General features: G+C 41.7%; 1 protein-coding gene across 2 annotated transcripts in view; it reads left to right on the forward strand.

Annotated features, from left to right (window-relative positions):
• Positions 1 to 18,377, forward strand: part of CCDC93 (CCC complex scaffolding subunit CCDC93) — a 94,603-nt gene that overhangs the window by 34,527 nt on the left and 41,699 nt on the right. The window contains exons 8-11 of one of the 2 annotated variants that reach the window (XM_079710350.1): positions 388 to 424; positions 2,954 to 3,046; positions 3,334 to 3,384; positions 4,244 to 4,330. In XM_079710350.1, coding sequence (XP_079566476.1) covers positions 388 to 424; positions 2,954 to 3,046; positions 3,334 to 3,384; positions 4,244 to 4,330 — 268 coding nt within the window. The remainder of the gene's footprint in view (positions 1 to 387; positions 425 to 2,953; positions 3,047 to 3,333; positions 3,385 to 4,243; positions 4,331 to 18,377) is intronic. The other variant, XM_079710351.1, reaches the window with a different exon arrangement.

Below are 18,377 nucleotides of genomic sequence, written 5' to 3' on the forward strand. Positions count from 1 at the left end.
GAGGTTATGAAAGTAGTCATTTAGAAAGCATATTTAGCTTGAGCAAACACATTCACATATCATACAAATATTTTTAAGGCTTTTAGCTTAAACCGTGGATCTGAAATGCAGTTCCCGATTCAAAGAGTAATAATCGCACTTAAAGAGAACGTTGCACTCTGCAGGAAGCGTTCCCATTTATGGCATTTATATGGCAAATAGAATGGCGGGCCCTTTATTCAAAAACAGTGGGATATGGTTTTGGTTTAGGCACTTGAAACATGTTCTCCAGTCACCAAATAGCCTAAATTCTTTTTGGTGCTTTTCATATAAAAATCCAACTAAAATGCCTGTGATCAAATTTATTTTTTTAATAGTAATTGAACTCCCCTCTTTTGTGGCTTGCAGGAGGTATGGATTTAGCCGCCAGAGCAAAGCAGAGAAGGTAAGAAAAGCTTGGCTAATGGGAGAGGATGTTTGAGAGACGCAAGTGCTCCTCCCCTTTGCCTCTGTCTGACGCGGACGGGCTCCCAGCAGGGGTGGGACAGCAGGGCTCTGGTCCCTGGGCAACCCCGGGCAGCGGGGATGTGCCAGCTGCCTTTGGCCCCTGAATCTCCCTCGTGGCGTCCCCAGTCTGTTGCCCCTGCAGGCAACACCTCGTCATGGGACTGGAAGTGAAGGGTGATTGGAAGTCATGACACCAGGGTCACACAGATGGCCTGTAATAAGTCTAAAACTGTAGAGATGAAGTCCACTCCCAGAGCCCTTAGCACTCCTCATCTGATGAGAGGCCCTACACAGGTGTGAGCAGGCTGCTGGCAGTGAGAGAGAGCACAGCATGTGTTACAGGCTGGCCCTGTACTAAGACAACCTGGTGTGGGAAAAACGGAACATTCAAGATGGGGCTTTATAAGTTCATAAAAGAGTATCAAGGATTTCTCTTCATTCACGTATTTTTTTTGTATGTATCAGTATCCATTCATGGTTCTTAATTGTCAGCAGCAGGGAAGGCATATAAATCTTACAGTGCCAAACCTTTCCTGTGTTCAGGCCCTTTGTTCAGGGCTCTACGTGTATTTTTTCACTTATTCCTCTGAACAACTCTGGGAGGAAGATACTTACTTCTGTTTTTCAGGGCAGAAAGCTGAGGTTCAGAGAGGCTCAGTGATTGGTCTAAGATCACACAGCTCCTAAAGTGCCATAATAAGAATCTGAACCCAGATCTGTGTGACATCAAAGCCTGTGCTCTTATCCACTGCCTTTGCAATAATAACGTGCTAACTAAAGTGGCCAGTGGCCTCTTAAAAAGTAGAGTCCACAGGTTGAGATCTAGTAAAACCTCTTTCCTCATTCCCCTCCTGACCCCCAGATTTTCTTGAATGAGACACCACTCCCCCTGCCGTTCTCCTGACACCCCACCTCTGTGCAGATCCCCCATTCCTCAGTCCTTCCAGGAAGCCTTCCCTGACCCCGGCCTCCCTCTGCTTTCTGTGGTCATTGTCTCAGTCCTTGGGGGGCACTGACAGTGACTTGGAGCTTATGTTCTAAAGCCAGACTGGCTGGTTTCAAGCCCTAGCTCCTCCCCTTCACTGTGTGACTGTGGTCAGTAGACTTTGTTGTGCCTTAGTTCACAGCATCTGTGAAATGGGGGCAGAAATTGTACTACCTCACAACATGGTTGTGAAGATTAAAATATAAGGGATGCAGAATAATCCAACCCATAGTGCACACCTACAAAGCATTAACTATCATCATTATTATGATTATCATTAACAATCATTTATGCATTCATTATGACATCTTCTTTTTTGGTTTTCTTCTTATTTCTTCCACATTTGTGTTTTCACTCAACCAAACAGCCATTTCCTCCAAAGCAAGGTTTTTTTTCTGGGTTTGAGTGTCATGTGGCATCTAGTGTATAAGAATTTGATGTGTATGTGTAATATGTAATTTTAAGTCTGAAAAGAATGTCTATGTATATGACTATATTCTGAAATAAGGCAATTTGGTTATGATTGGAAAAATCATGAGATGCCCATGAAATATTATTCGCATTGGCCTTGCCTTATCATTCTCATGTGAGATGGCACATTTGAACTGGAAGTCTTATCCCCTGTAGATATATGGAGACGCTCAGGCCACGCCCCAGGGTCAGTCATAGGCTTGTTATAGAAATGCATCTCAGAACTGGGATGGTCTCAGAAGGGTATCTGAGGGCAGTCCTCTCATTCAACCCTAGAAGACCCCAGTATCCAGAGAAGGTAAGCCTGAGGTTGCCAGCTGGTGAATGGCAAAGATGGAGCTAAAACCAAGAACCCTAGACTTGCAGCCCAGGTTTGGGGAGCAGCCGTTACTCCAGGTGTCCTGAGCGTGGTGCCGTGTATTTAGAGTTTGAGCTGGGTCCATAGCCTGGAGCTTAAGCACCAGGGCAAGCAATTTAGAGTCTTATCCTTCAGGCCAGTGGTTTTCAAACTTTGCTGACCACTCTTGGCAGTAAGAATGCCGTTTTTCATCATGGTTCAGTACACACACACACACACACACACACACACACACACACACACACACACACACACACACACACACACACCCTGCAGATACAACCCCCAAAACAAAAGTTTCACAAAGCAGTACATAACCCTTTACTACCTGTAGTGCACTTGGATGTGTTGTGTTCTGTTATTTTTATTTAATTTATTTAGATGCCAATCATACATGCTAAATTACTTTCCTATCCCACTAATGGGTCTCTGCTGAAAAACAGGCAGTGATCTTAAGGCAGTGATCTGCTCTTGGCAGGAATTAAAGTAGGGGAAGCCCCGGTCTCTGGATCCTGCTTTCTTCCCCAGAGACTGGGTGACTTGTCCAGATCTGTGTGTTTTCCTTCACAGACTCATGCTCCCTTTCAGTGTTGTCCTTTCTCTGCTGAATCTCCAACTGCAGTGCTCAGCTGTCTTCCCATCTTCCCTTCCAGGCTGAGGACAAGAAAATGGCACTTCCCACAGGGCTGTTAGCTGCAGAGAAAGCCGACGCCCACGAGGAAGACGAGCTTCAGGCTGCTGAAGAGGTGAGTGGTCCATGTAGCCCCTGAGGTTTCCGCCTAAGTCTTTGGGGGAAATCTCACTTTCATCCGCAGCTTTCCAGGATGGCCAGCTGCCTCCCACAGCCAGCTGCTGTTGGCTGGCCTTTCGCACCCTTTTCAGCTTCCTTTCATCACCTGTCATGAAGCTCACCGTAAAACGAGACCGGCTGAAATAGCCCTTGGGTTCCACTGCGAAGACCTGTTGCGACACCCTGCTTAAGTCTTGTGTGGTCAGACCTGCTCACTGCTACCTCTCCCTGTTCTTCTTTTAGCAGCGTATTCAGTCCCTGATGACCAAGATGACTGCCATGGCACGTGAGGAGGTGAGGCAGGTGTGGTCACGTGGGTGGGCGTGGTGTGGAGGTGGAGGCTTGGCACCACCCCGGCTCTGCTATGAGGGGGCCTCTTCCGAGTGTCCACCCTCAGGGCCCTCTCGTTTCAGCACCCTGCTTCCTGTTTTCTTGGGATCTTTCTTTTGGAAACCTTTTATACATGCACGGTGTTGCCGGCCATGGGAACCTCTAGGAAGGAGATTTGAAGGACCCATGTGAAGACAGGATGTCCCAGCTGGGGTGGCATCACAGGGCCCCTGCAGGAGAGCTGTGGTTCAGCCCTGCCTCTCCCTAACTGCATGTGGCATCCCATGCCAAAGGAGCCCTTGTTTCCCTCCTACACCATCTAGGTAGATGATAGGGTACGAGATTTATATTCACTCTTCCCAGAGCTCATGACCTGTGTAAAAGGTTTAACCAAGTGCTTTGAAAGGAGAATTCCTTTTTAGGGCAGGAAGGGCCTGTGGCAGTCAAGTGATAGTTCAGGAATTCTGAGATCCCTTTTCCTCTCCCATTTGTACTTTCTTCCTCTGAGTCTGATGCCTGCCAAGTTCCCTTCAGGCTCTTTTTAGTGATCCTCAGCAGTAAAAACCCTGGAATGATTTTCCAGGATACCCAGGGTCCGAGGAGAATCTAACACAGTCTGCTGAGTGACTCAGGAGGAGGGAGGTGACTTAACCTTTGCCCTGAAGCTTGTTTTCTCCCTTCCGTGTTTCCGAACACATGAGCAAAAGCCAAATTATTTTTTCCCCTGGGAATATTATCTAGTTTACTTTAATAGCGTTCAGGGTTTCCAGTTGTGTGAAAGACAGTGCACGGCCTTGAGAACACACCCTCCCTGTGATTGCAGAGCCGTCTGACCGCTAGCTCCGTGGGCCAGATCGTGGGCCTCTGCTCTGCCGAGATCAAGCAGATCGTGTCTGAGTATGCAGAGAAGGTATGTGGGGACCCAGCTGGAGCCTTTGCCTCAGATAATGCCCCAAGGACTTCTCCTGCTTCCCTACCCCCTCCCAGCAGTGAGGGAGGCAAGTTGTAATTCATCAGCCTCGTTTGTCAAAAACATACACCACGCGGAGTCATCCGCATTTGCCCATTAGCCGAATTCATTTTCTTCTGCAGTGCCTATTTTTCTATAAATATAAAGAGAAAACCTGTCTCTCAGAGCAATTATTGCATCTGATAAATGGATGTGTTAGGTACAGCACCCGCATTTTTCCTTCTCTACCAGGCTTCTTATAACTTGGGCTCAGTTTGGTGATGGGACTGAGGGGTGAAACTTTGCCACTTAGGAGGTGAACCCCATAAGTCAGCCAAGCCCAAGGCAGAATTTTGTGTTCTGCTTTATTAAAAGGGTATAGAATGAACAAAAGCCTGAAAGTCGTAGTTCAGCGTTAGATGTTTTTCCATCCTAAGAATAGGCAGCAGGACCTTGAATATTTCAGGGAGACAGTGATTAATCATTTGGCACATAACTGATTCTGGTCTGGCTGAAATGTAGTATCGGTAAAATCAGATTTACAGGGCATTGTTTCACATCTGTCCTTCCCCAGCCCTACACAGGCTACCGCACTAAAATGTTGACGTATGATGAAGCATCCAGCTTTGCTTTCCCTGTCTCAAAAGTCTTGACGACAAATTAGCTCTGCCCTCACCCTCTGAGAAATATTCTTCTGGAGCAGTTGCACAGATGATGTAGTTGGGGAACAGGTGTCACCTGTAATCTGGTAGTTATAATCTGCTGTAAACACAGCAGGTGGTCATCTCCCACCAAGTGGGGGGCCTTCTGAGCAAGGCTGAGGAAAATGGTACAGAGTAGTGGTTACCAGAGGGGAGGAAGGCGGAGGGAGGGCGAAATGGGTAAAGGGAGTCAACAGTACGGTGACGGGTGGAAACAACTTTTGTCGGTGAACACACTTTCAGAAGTCGAAATAAAACGTTGTACACATACATTCATGTAATGTTATAAACCAGCTTTTTAAAAATGGCATAGAATATCTGGGGAATGGAGTTCTCTTGTTTTCCCCACCCTCCACATCAATGCTTCTTAACATGGGTTTTCTAATCCAACTTTCATAGAATCCAGAGTATCCTGTATTTTATATTTGCCACCTAGAAAAGGTGACAGTTGTCAAAGTGTCATCTGAGATTTGACCGGAAAAAGATTTAGGTCATCCTAAAAGTACCCGTAAAATCAAAAGACTTGAAGACATAGTTGTGGAAAGAGGGATTAATTCACTGCCCTAAGAAGAAGTTATCTTGGTTTGCAGTCAGCACACACACCTGGATGGCAAGAGGGTGAGTCTGTACCTGCCCTTAGGTCGCCACATAGCATTGCTGAATCCAGTTTTTACCAAAAGACAGATGGATGGGGCACTCACTGCTGTTCCTACAGGGACTCTGATTTTTATCTTCATACTTGCCCACTGCAAGCAGATAGGAGCTCAGATTATAAGAGGGGAAGCAAGTAGGCAGACCCTCCTTAGTATACCTGTCCTTGCTTGCAAGTCTTGACGCTTACCTGTCTTCCCCATCAGCTCAGCAATTCCTGCTGGGTCTCTATCCCTTGAGCGTTCCCTACCTCACCCTTGTATGGTGATCTGATGGCTGCATTCTGTATTCTCGCTTCTCTGCACCTGTTCTGTTCTTCCAGAAAAGAGTGAAATAGTAGTTTTGGACAAGTCTTTTTCCAAGGACGTATATAATTAAAACTTTTCATGGAGAATTGGGGTTCACCAGTTCACTGCGTGATTGTCTGTGTTGTTTGCATTAAATATATAGCATTAAAGACGAGTGCTTTTAAAATTAAATTGCCTTTAATCCTGTTCCCGTATCACAGTTATTTCACATTTGCATATTTAATCCAGTGTTTGTCCCCAGACATCCATGGTAACACCTAGTTGCAATCATCATGTGTGTCTAAAAGAGGTGGAACGGTGTAGTTACAAACACAGCATTGGAGTCCTATCTTGGTTCATGTCTGTCTCCTCAACTTCCTAGCTCTGTGACCTTGGGCAGTTTATTTATCTTCTTCGCTCTAGTATCTTCATCTATAAAATGGGAATAATATAACTTTCCTGGCATGGCGTTCTGAAGATTAAATGAAATGTGAACAAAATGCCTAAAACAGTTCCTGGCACGTTATAGCCATGCACCTAATGGTAGGCTTTATTTGCACTTTTACAATCTGCTTTTTTTTTTTTTTTTTTTTGTCACATCAAATTCTAAACATTTTCCATGTTTCCAGTCTTCAAAATAGTTTTCACATGGATCTGATAAAGTAATTCATTAGGGCTTCCCTGGTGGCGCAGTAGTTGAGAGTCTGCCTGCCGATGCAGGGGACACGGGTTCGTGCCCTGGTCCAGGAGGATCCCACATGCCGTGGAGCGGCTGGGCCCGTGAGCCATGGCCACTGAGCCTGCGCGTCCGGAGCCTGTGCTCCACAATGCGAGAGGCCACAACAGTGAGAGGCCCGCGTACCGCAAAAAACAAAACAAAAAAGTAATTCATTACATTTCAGCTCATTTTTTATTATGTTTAATCTTTTAACCTATGTAGAGTTAATTTTTATTTAGTCTGAATGTACATTCATCTTAGTTTTCCTGTTCCTCTCCACTTAATATCATTTATCAAATAACTTCTTTATACTCATTTGGAGATACTTTGTTATATTTTTGTATTTTAGATCTAATTTAAACTATGTATTTTCTTGCTTTATTGGTTTATACTTCTATTTTTATGCAAGTTCCATGGTAAAATCATGTTTGCTTTTTTGTTTTTGTTATTTGCTTTATTTGTTCGCTATAGTCTTGTCAATGTCCTCCAGCCAAAGACCACTAGGAACATGCCCATCGTTGAACAAGTTGGGTTTATTGCTGGTTGTAGTGAGGGAGACCACACACCAATGGGGAGTCATACAGCATCTCAGTAAGGAGGCATTAGAAAAGACTTATGGGATTCAGACTTGTTTTAGGGGATTTGGGGGACACTTCAAGAAAGTAGAGCTTTGCTTTGTGTTGTATGCCTTAAGGAGGGGCAGTTCAGTGAATATTATCTAAAGAAATCGATGAGACAAGGGCAGTGAATCAAGGTTAAAGCTGTATGCCCATGTTAGCTGGTATAGGGGGATGTTTGATCATTTAGGGGATTTGAACAATGTTCAGGTTTTTGTTCACGTACAAACATGATTCCAGAGTGGTCGATCCTTGTGGTTGTCTGATGTTGCTGTTCTCTGGAATTACTTATCTTTAACACCGAAGCCTAGTATGAGTGCAGGCCAGCCCCCAGCAACATCAAGGCCTTGCTGAGAGTACCAGATTAGCTCTCAGATGTCAGGGGCTGCTTTTCTCTTTCTCTGAATTTAGTTATGTATTGCTACACAGGAATATTACATAAATGCGGTGGCCTAAAATAACATAGTTTATTATTGCACTTTCTGTGGGTCGGTGGTTGGCACAGTGTAGCAGGGTCCTTTGTTTCAGACTCTTACAAGGTTACAGTGAAGGTGCTGACCTGGCCTGCAGTCTCATCTGAGGCTTGACTGGAGAAGGATCCACTTCCAAGTTCACATGGTTGTTGGCAGCATTCAGTTCCTTGACACCCGTTGGCTGAGGTCAGCAGTTCTGGCAGTCAGCTGGAGGCTACCCTCAGTTCCTTGCCAGGTGGGCCTCACCAACATCACTTATTTCATCAAAGCCATCAAAGGAAGCACCTCCCCACAAGACAGACATTACAGTTTTATGTGACATAATTATGTACATGCAATTACATGCATCCCACCGCGTTTGCAGAGACTGTGGGGCTCTGTTAGGGTTGCTCACCACAGCGTATTTGTTTTTCTCTTTAATCTTACTGCCATAAATTGGGCTGAAACAGGGCACTGGCAATTCAAGTAAAAATCCATGCCCATACCTTGTAGAGATGGGATTGAGGAATGCTCAGGAGGAAAGCCTTTGGTGGTACTTGAAAGAAACCCAAATTAGGCTGAGATCAGGATGGATTTTTTGCCTAGTGAAGAAAAGGGACGCGATAATTTTGGGAGGATGAAAGTGTGAAAGTGATTTTGTGACTAGGGAATGAATCAAACAGCCTGCCTGGTGCGAGTGGTTGGAAAGTCGACAGGCACTGAGAAATAAAAATGAAGTAAAAAACATGTACAGGCTTCTCTTTCATTTGTAAAGTTCACAGGTTCTTACAACAGTGTAACATGGTACGTAATCCGTGTTTTTCAGAGCAAGTCCCTGAGATACATAACTCAATTTCATATGGTTCCTGTAAAGCAGGGAAGAGGAATGTGAATAAGCTTCCAGATACATAATTCATGAGTGTCAGCAGGCTCCGGCCAGGGAACACCATCTCCCTTTGTTTCCAGAGGGTGACACTCTTCCCAGAATGTGCTTGGTGAGGCACCACTGTGCTTCGTGGTGTTACTGTCCAACATGCTCACTGCATCGTAGCATTCATTTTTACAGGGAAGAAGAATCTAGTACTGTGATTTGCAGAAAACTAAAAGCTTGACTGTCCCCAAAATACTTCCACTGTACTATCCCAGAAGGAAGGAAAGGAAGCTGAGCCAGGCAAGGCTGGGCCAGGGAAGGTGCAGGGTGCCTAGAAAGGCAGGAAGGGACTCTCCTCAATGCCACATGTGAATCAACTGTACACCATGTTGACTCATCTGCAACTAAATCATTCTTGGTCAACATCTCCCTGAGACAGGATCTGAAAACATTTTGTACATCTAGAGGCACAGATCTGTCTTGGGAAGTCAGAAGAATCTACCCTGAGTGCCTTCTCAGTGCCAGGTACTTTAAAAAAATTTTTTTTAAATTAAAGTATAGTTGATTTACAACATTACATTACTTTCGGGTGTACAGCATAGTGATTCAGTATTTTATAGACTATACTCTGTTTAAAGTTATTACAAAATAATGGCTGTATTTCCCTGTGCTGTACAACGTGTCCTTGTTGCTTATTTATCTTATACATAGTATTTTGTATCTCTTAATCCCATAGCCCTATCTTGTCCCTCCCCCAACCCCTCTCCCTACTGGTAACCACTAGTTTGTTTTCTATATCTGTGCATTTGGTTTTTTTTAGATTCTATATATAAGTGATAACATACAGTATTTGTCTTTCTGTCTTATTTCACTGAGCATAATACTCTCTAGGTCCATCCACGTTTTTGCAGATGGCAGAATTTCACTCTTTATGGCTGAGTAATGTTCCATTGTGTGTGTGGGGTGTGTGTGTGTATATACACCACATCTTCATTCATCTGTTGATGGACACTCAGGTTGCTTCCACATCTTGGCTAATATATAAATAATGCTGCTGTGAACATTGGGGTACATGTATCTTTTTGAATTAGCATTTTTGGGTTTTTTTGATATATACCTATGAGTGGAATTACTGGATTATATAGTAGTTCTATTTTTAGGCCTTTGAGGAACTTCCATACTGTTTTCCATAGTGGCTGTATCAATTTACATTCCCATCAGTAGTGTACAAGTGTTCCCTTTTCTCCACATCCTCACCGAAATGTGTTATTTGTAGACTTTTTGATGATAGCCAATCTGACAGATGTGTGATAGTTCATTGTGGTTTTGATTTGCATTTCTCTAATAATTAGCGATGTTCAAAATCTTTTCGTTTGCCTGTTAGCCATCTGTACGTCTTCTTTGGAAAATGTCTGTTCAGACCTTCTGCCCACTTTTTAATTGGGTTGTTTGTTTTTTTGATATTGAGTTGTATGAGCTGTTTATGTATTTTGAATACTAACCCCTTATCGGTAATATCATTTGCAAATATTTTCTCCCATTCCAACAGTTGTCTTTTCATTTTGTCAGCAGTTTCCTTTGCTATGCAAAAGCTTTCAAGTGTATTTAGGTCCCATTTGTTTATTTTTGCTTTTATTTATTTTTTTTTTTGCCTTAGGAGACAGATCCAAAAAAATATTGCTATGATTTATGTCAAAGAGTGTTCTGCCTGTTTTCTCCTCCAGGAATTTCATGGTTTCAGGTCTTACATTTAGGTCTTTAATTCATTTCGAGTTTGTTTTTCATATGGTGTTGGGAAATGTTCTAATCTCATTCTTTTACATGTAGCTATCCAGTTTTACCAGCATCACTTGTTGAAGAGACTGTCTTTTCTCCATTGTATATTCTTGCCTCCTTTGTTGTAGATGAATTGATCACAGATGTGTGGATTTATTTCTGGGCTTTCTATTCTGTCGCATTGATCTACGTGTCTGTTTTTATTCCAGAACCATGCTGTTTTTGATTTCTGTAGCTTTGTAGCATAGTCTGAAGTTAGGGAGCATGATACCTCCAGCTTTGTTCATTTTTCTCAAGAGTGTTTTGGCAATTTGGAGTCTTTTATGGTTCCATATAAGTTTTAGGATTATTTGTTCTCGTTTTACAGGGCATTGTTTCACATCTGTCCTTCCCCAGCCCTACACAGGCTACCGCACTAAAATGTTGACGTATGATGAAGCATCCAGCTTTGCTTTCCCTGTCTCAAAAGTCTTGACGACAAATTAGCTCTGCCCTCACCCTCTGAGAAATATTCTTCTGGAGCAGTTGCACAGATGATGTAGTTGGGGAACAGGTGTCACCTGTAATCTGGTAGTTATAATCTGCTGTAAACACAGCAGGTGGTCATCTCCCACCAAGTGGGGGGCCTTCTGAGCAAGGCTGAGGAAAATGGTACAGAGTAGTGGTTACCAGAGGGGAGGAAGGCGGAGGGAGGGCGAAATGGGTAAAGGGAGTCAACAGTACGGTGACGGGTGGAAACAACTTTTGTCGGTGAACACACTTTCAGAAGTCGAAATAAAACGTTGTACACATACATTCATGTAATGTTATAAACCAGCTTTTTAAAAATGGCATAGAATATCTGGGGAATGGAGTTCTCTTGTTTTCCCCACCCTCCACATCAATGCTTCTTAACATGGGTTTTCTAATCCAACTTTCATAGAATCCAGAGTATCCTGTATTTTATATTTGCCACCTAGAAAAGGTGACAGTTGTCAAAGTGTCATCTGAGATTTGACCGGAAAAAGATTTAGGTCATCCTAAAAGTACCCGTAAAATCAAAAGACTTGAAGACATAGTTGTGGAAAGAGGGATTAATTCACTGCCCTAAGAAGAAGTTATCTTGGTTTGCAGTCAGCACACACACCTGGATGGCAAGAGGGTGAGTCTGTACCTGCCCTTAGGTCGCCACATAGCATTGCTGAATCCAGTTTTTACCAAAAGACAGATGGATGGGGCACTCACTGCTGTTCCTACAGGGACTCTGATTTTTATCTTCATACTTGCCCACTGCAAGCAGATAGGAGCTCAGATTATAAGAGGGGAAGCAAGTAGGCAGACCCTCCTTAGTATACCTGTCCTTGCTTGCAAGTCTTGACGCTTACCTGTCTTCCCCATCAGCTCAGCAATTCCTGCTGGGTCTCTATCCCTTGAGCGTTCCCTACCTCACCCTTGTATGGTGATCTGATGGCTGCATTCTGTATTCTCGCTTCTCTGCACCTGTTCTGTTCTTCCAGAAAAGAGTGAAATAGTAGTTTTGGACAAGTCTTTTTCCAAGGACGTATATAATTAAAACTTTTCATGGAGAATTGGGGTTCACCAGTTCACTGCGTGATTGTCTGTGTTGTTTGCATTAAATATATAGCATTAAAGACGAGTGCTTTTAAAATTAAATTGCCTTTAATCCTGTTCCCGTATCACAGTTATTTCACATTTGCATATTTAATCCAGTGTTTGTCCCCAGACATCCATGGTAACACCTAGTTGCAATCATCATGTGTGTCTAAAAGAGGTGGAACGGTGTAGTTACAAACACAGCATTGGAGTCCTATCTTGGTTCATGTCTGTCTCCTCAACTTCCTAGCTCTGTGACCTTGGGCAGTTTATTTATCTTCTTCGCTCTAGTATCTTCATCTATAAAATGGGAATAATATAACTTTCCTGGCATGGCGTTCTGAAGATTAAATGAAATGTGAACAAAATGCCTAAAACAGTTCCTGGCACGTTATAGCCATGCACCTAATGGTAGGCTTTATTTGCACTTTTACAATCTGCTTTTTTTTTTTTTTTTTTTTGTCACATCAAATTCTAAACATTTTCCATGTTTCCAGTCTTCAAAATAGTTTTCACATGGATCTGATAAAGTAATTCATTAGGGCTTCCCTGGTGGCGCAGTAGTTGAGAGTCTGCCTGCCGATGCAGGGGACACGGGTTCGTGCCCTGGTCCAGGAGGATCCCACATGCCGTGGAGCGGCTGGGCCCGTGAGCCATGGCCACTGAGCCTGCGCGTCCGGAGCCTGTGCTCCACAATGCGAGAGGCCACAACAGTGAGAGGCCCGCGTACCGCAAAAAACAAAACAAAAAAGTAATTCATTACATTTCAGCTCATTTTTTATTATGTTTAATCTTTTAACCTATGTAGAGTTAATTTTTATTTAGTCTGAATGTACATTCATCTTAGTTTTCCTGTTCCTCTCCACTTAATATCATTTATCAAATAACTTCTTTATACTCATTTGGAGATACTTTGTTATATTTTTGTATTTTAGATCTAATTTAAACTATGTATTTTCTTGCTTTATTGGTTTATACTTCTATTTTTATGCAAGTTCCATGGTAAAATCATGTTTGCTTTTTTGTTTTTGTTATTTGCTTTATTTGTTCGCTATAGTCTTGTCAATGTCCTCCAGCCAAAGACCACTAGGAACATGCCCATCGTTGAACAAGTTGGGTTTATTGCTGGTTGTAGTGAGGGAGACCACACACCAATGGGGAGTCATACAGCATCTCAGTAAGGAGGCATTAGAAAAGACTTATGGGATTCAGACTTGTTTTAGGGGATTTGGGGGACACTTCAAGAAAGTAGAGCTTTGCTTTGTGTTGTATGCCTTAAGGAGGGGCAGTTCAGTGAATATTATCTAAAGAAATCGATGAGACAAGGGCAGTGAATCAAGGTTAAAGCTGTATGCCCATGTTAGCTGGTATAGGGGGATGTTTGATCATTTAGGGGATTTGAACAATGTTCAGGTTTTTGTTCACGTACAAACATGATTCCAGAGTGGTCGATCCTTGTGGTTGTCTGATGTTGCTGTTCTCTGGAATTACTTATCTTTAACACCGAAGCCTAGTATGAGTGCAGGCCAGCCCCCAGCAACATCAAGGCCTTGCTGAGAGTACCAGATTAGCTCTCAGATGTCAGGGGCTGCTTTTCTCTTTCTCTGAATTTAGTTATGTATTGCTACACAGGAATATTACATAAATGCGGTGGCCTAAAATAACATAGTTTATTATTGCACTTTCTGTGGGTCGGTGGTTGGCACAGTGTAGCAGGGTCCTTTGTTTCAGACTCTTACAAGGTTACAGTGAAGGTGCTGACCTGGCCTGCAGTCTCATCTGAGGCTTGACTGGAGAAGGATCCACTTCCAAGTTCACATGGTTGTTGGCAGCATTCAGTTCCTTGACACCCGTTGGCTGAGGTCAGCAGTTCTGGCAGTCAGCTGGAGGCTACCCTCAGTTCCTTGCCAGGTGGGCCTCACCAACATCACTTATTTCATCAAAGCCATCAAAGGAAGCACCTCCCCACAAGACAGACATTACAGTTTTATGTGACATAATTATGTACATGCAATTACATGCATCCCACCGCGTTTGCAGAGACTGTGGGGCTCTGTTAGGGTTGCTCACCACAGCGTATTTGTTTTTCTCTTTAATCTTACTGCCATAAATTGGGCTGAAACAGGGCACTGGCAATTCAAGTAAAAATCCATGCCCATACCTTGTAGAGATGGGATTGAGGAATGCTCAGGAGGAAAGCCTTTGGTGGTACTTGAAAGAAACCCAAATTAGGCTGAGATCAGGATGGATTTTTTGCCTAGTGAAGAAAAGGGACGCGATAATTTTGGGAGGATGAAAGTGTGAAAGTGATTTTGTGACTAGGGAATGAATCAAACAGCCTGCCTGGTGCGAGTGGTTGGAAAGTCGACAGGCACTGAGAAATAAAAATGAAGTAAAAAACATGTACAGGCTTCTCTTTCATTTGTAAAGTTCACAGGTTCTTACAACAGTGTAACATGGTACGTAATCCGTGTTTTTCAGAGCAAGTCCCTGAGATACATAACTCAATTTCATATGGTTCCTGTAAAGCAGGGAAGAGGAATGTGAATAAGCTTCCAGATACATAATTCATGAGTGTCAGCAGGCTCCGGCCAGGGAACACCATCTCCCTTTGTTTCCAGAGGGTGACACTCTTCCCAGAATGTGCTTGGTGAGGCACCACTGTGCTTCGTGGTGTTACTGTCCAACATGCTCACTGCATCGTAGCATTCATTTTTACAGGGAAGAAGAATCTAGTACTGTGATTTGCAGAAAACTAAAAGCTTGACTGTCCCCAAAATACTTCCACTGTACTATCCCAGAAGGAAGGAAAGGAAGCTGAGCCAGGCAAGGCTGGGCCAGGGAAGGTGCAGGGTGCCTAGAAAGGCAGGAAGGGACTCTCCTCAATGCCACATGTGAATCAACTGTACACCATGTTGACTCATCTGCAACTAAATCATTCTTGGTCAACATCTCCCTGAGACAGGATCTGAAAACATTTTGTACATCTAGAGGCACAGATCTGTCTTGGGAAGTCAGAAGAATCTACCCTGAGTGCCTTCTCAGTGCCAGGTACTTTAAAAAAATTTTTTTTAAATTAAAGTATAGTTGATTTACAACATTACATTACTTTCGGGTGTACAGCATAGTGATTCAGTATTTTATAGACTATACTCTGTTTAAAGTTATTACAAAATAATGGCTGTATTTCCCTGTGCTGTACAACGTGTCCTTGTTGCTTATTTATCTTATACATAGTATTTTGTATCTCTTAATCCCATAGCCCTATCTTGTCCCTCCCCCAACCCCTCTCCCTACTGGTAACCACTAGTTTGTTTTCTATATCTGTGCATTTGGTTTTTTTTAGATTCTATATATAAGTGATAACATACAGTATTTGTCTTTCTGTCTTATTTCACTGAGCATAATACTCTCTAGGTCCATCCACGTTTTTGCAGATGGCAGAATTTCACTCTTTATGGCTGAGTAATGTTCCATTGTGTGTGTGGGGTGTGTGTGTGTATATACACCACATCTTCATTCATCTGTTGATGGACACTCAGGTTGCTTCCACATCTTGGCTAATATATAAATAATGCTGCTGTGAACATTGGGGTACATGTATCTTTTTGAATTAGCATTTTTGGGTTTTTTTGATATATACCTATGAGTGGAATTACTGGATTATATAGTAGTTCTATTTTTAGGCCTTTGAGGAACTTCCATACTGTTTTCCATAGTGGCTGTATCAATTTACATTCCCATCAGTAGTGTACAAGTGTTCCCTTTTCTCCACATCCTCACCGAAATGTGTTATTTGTAGACTTTTTGATGATAGCCAATCTGACAGATGTGTGATAGTTCATTGTGGTTTTGATTTGCATTTCTCTAATAATTAGCGATGTTCAAAATCTTTTCGTTTGCCTGTTAGCCATCTGTACGTCTTCTTTGGAAAATGTCTGTTCAGACCTTCTGCCCACTTTTTAATTGGGTTGTTTGTTTTTTTGATATTGAGTTGTATGAGCTGTTTATGTATTTTGAATACTAACCCCTTATCGGTAATATCATTTGCAAATATTTTCTCCCATTCCAACAGTTGTCTTTTCATTTTGTCAGCAGTTTCCTTTGCTATGCAAAAGCTTTCAAGTGTATTTAGGTCCCATTTGTTTATTTTTGCTTTTATTTATTTTTTTTTTTGCCTTAGGAGACAGATCCAAAAAAATATTGCTATGATTTATGTCAAAGAGTGTTCTGCCTGTTTTCTCCTCCAGGAATTTCATGGTTTCAGGTCTTACATTTAGGTCTTTAATTCATTTCGAGTTTGTTTTTCATATGGTGTTGGGAAATGTTCTAATCTCATTCTTTTACATGTAGCTATCCAGTTTTACCAGCATCACTTGTTGAAGAGACTGTCTTTTCTCCATTGTATATTCTTGCCTCCTTTGTTGTAGATGAATTGATCACAGATGTGTGGATTTATTTCTGGGCTTTCTATTCTGTCGCATTGATCTACGTGTCTGTTTTTATTCCAGAACCATGCTGTTTTTGATTTCTGTAGCTTTGTAGCATAGTCTGAAGTTAGGGAGCATGATACCTCCAGCTTTGTTCATTTTTCTCAAGAGTGTTTTGGCAATTTGGAGTCTTTTATGGTTCCATATAAGTTTTAGGATTATTTGTTCTCGTTCTGTGGAAAGTGTCATGGGTATTTTGATAGGGATTGCATTAAATCTGTAGATTGCTTTGGGTAGTATGGCCATTTTAATAATATTAATTCTTCCAATCCAAGAGCACAGGATATCTTTCCATATCTTTGAATTATCTTCAATTTCCTTTATCAGTGTTTTATAATTTTCAGAATATAGTTCTTTCACCTCCTTGGTTAAGTTTATTCCTAGGTATTTTTTTTGACACAATTTTAAATGGGATTTTGTTTTTAACTTTCTCTTTCTGATAGTTCATTATAAGTTTATAGAAATGCAACAGATTTCTGTATATTAATCTTGTATCCTGCAACCTTACTGAATTCATTTATTAGTTCTAATAGTTTTTTTTGGTGGAGACTTTAGGATTTTCTTTATATAGTGCCATGTCATCTGCAAATAGTAACGGTTTTACATCTTCCCTTCCAATTGGATGTCTTTCTTTCTTTCTTTCTTCCTTTCTTCCTTCGTTTCTTGTCTGATTGCTATGGTTAGGACTTCTAATACTATGTTAAATAGAAGTGGTAAGAGTGGACATTCTTCTCTTGTTCCTGATTTTAGGGGAAAGACTTTCAGCTTTTTCCCATTGAGTATGATGTTAGCTGTGGGTTTATCATAAATGGCCTTTATTGTGTTGAGATATATTCCCTTTATACCCACTTTGAGAGCTTTAATCATGAATGGATGTTGAATTTTGTCAAATGCTTTCTCTGCATCTATGATCATGTGATTTTTATCTTTCCTTTTGTTAATGTGGCATATAACATTGACTGATTTGCAAATATTGGACCATCCTTGAAATCCTGGAATAAATCCCACTTGAGCATGGTGTATGATTCTTTGTATGTGTTGTTGGATTCAGTTTCCTAATGTTTCATTGAGGATTTTTGCATCTACACTTATCAAAGATGTTGGCTTGTAATTTTCTTCTTTTGTGGTGTCTTTGTCTGGTTTTGGTATCTAGGTAATAATGGCCTCGTAGAATGAATTTGGGAGTTTTTCAGAATAGTTTGGGAAGGATAGGTATAAGTTCTTTGTGTGTTTGGTAGAATTTCCCAGTGAAGCCATCTGGTCCTGGACTTTTCTTTGCAGAGAGTTTTTTTAATTCTGTTTCACATCTAGTAATCTGTCAAATTATCTGTTTATTCTTGACTCAGTTTTGGCAGGCTATATGTTTCTAGAAACTTGTCTGTTTCTTCTAAGTTTTCCAATTTGTTGGCATAGCAATTTTCCAATTTGTTGTTCATAACATTCTCTTATGATTTTTGTATATCTGTGGCATCGTTTGTTATTTCTTCTCTTTCATTTCTTGTTTTGTTTATTTGGGTCCTCTTTCTTTTTTCTTCTTGGTGAGCCTGGCTAAAGCTTTATCAATTTTGTTTATCTTTTCAAAAAAGAAGACAGCTGTTAGGTTCATGAATTTTTTTCCATTGTTCTTTTGGTCTCTATTTCCTCTCATCTTTACTATTTCCTTCCTTCTGCTGACTTTAGACTTTGTTCTTCTTTCTCTAATTCCTTTAGATGTTAGATTAGGTTGTTTATTTGAGGTTTTTCTTGTTTCTTCTAGAAGGCCTGCATCACTATAAACTTCCCTTTTAGAGCTGCTTTTGCTGCATCCCATAGATTTTTTAAAGTTGTGTTTCCATTTTCATTTGTCTTGAGG

The sequence above is a fragment of the Hyperoodon ampullatus genome (assembly GCF_949752795.1).
Source record: "Hyperoodon ampullatus genome assembly, chromosome: 8".
Classification (NCBI taxonomy): Eukaryota; Metazoa; Chordata; class Mammalia; order Artiodactyla; family Ziphiidae; genus Hyperoodon; species Hyperoodon ampullatus.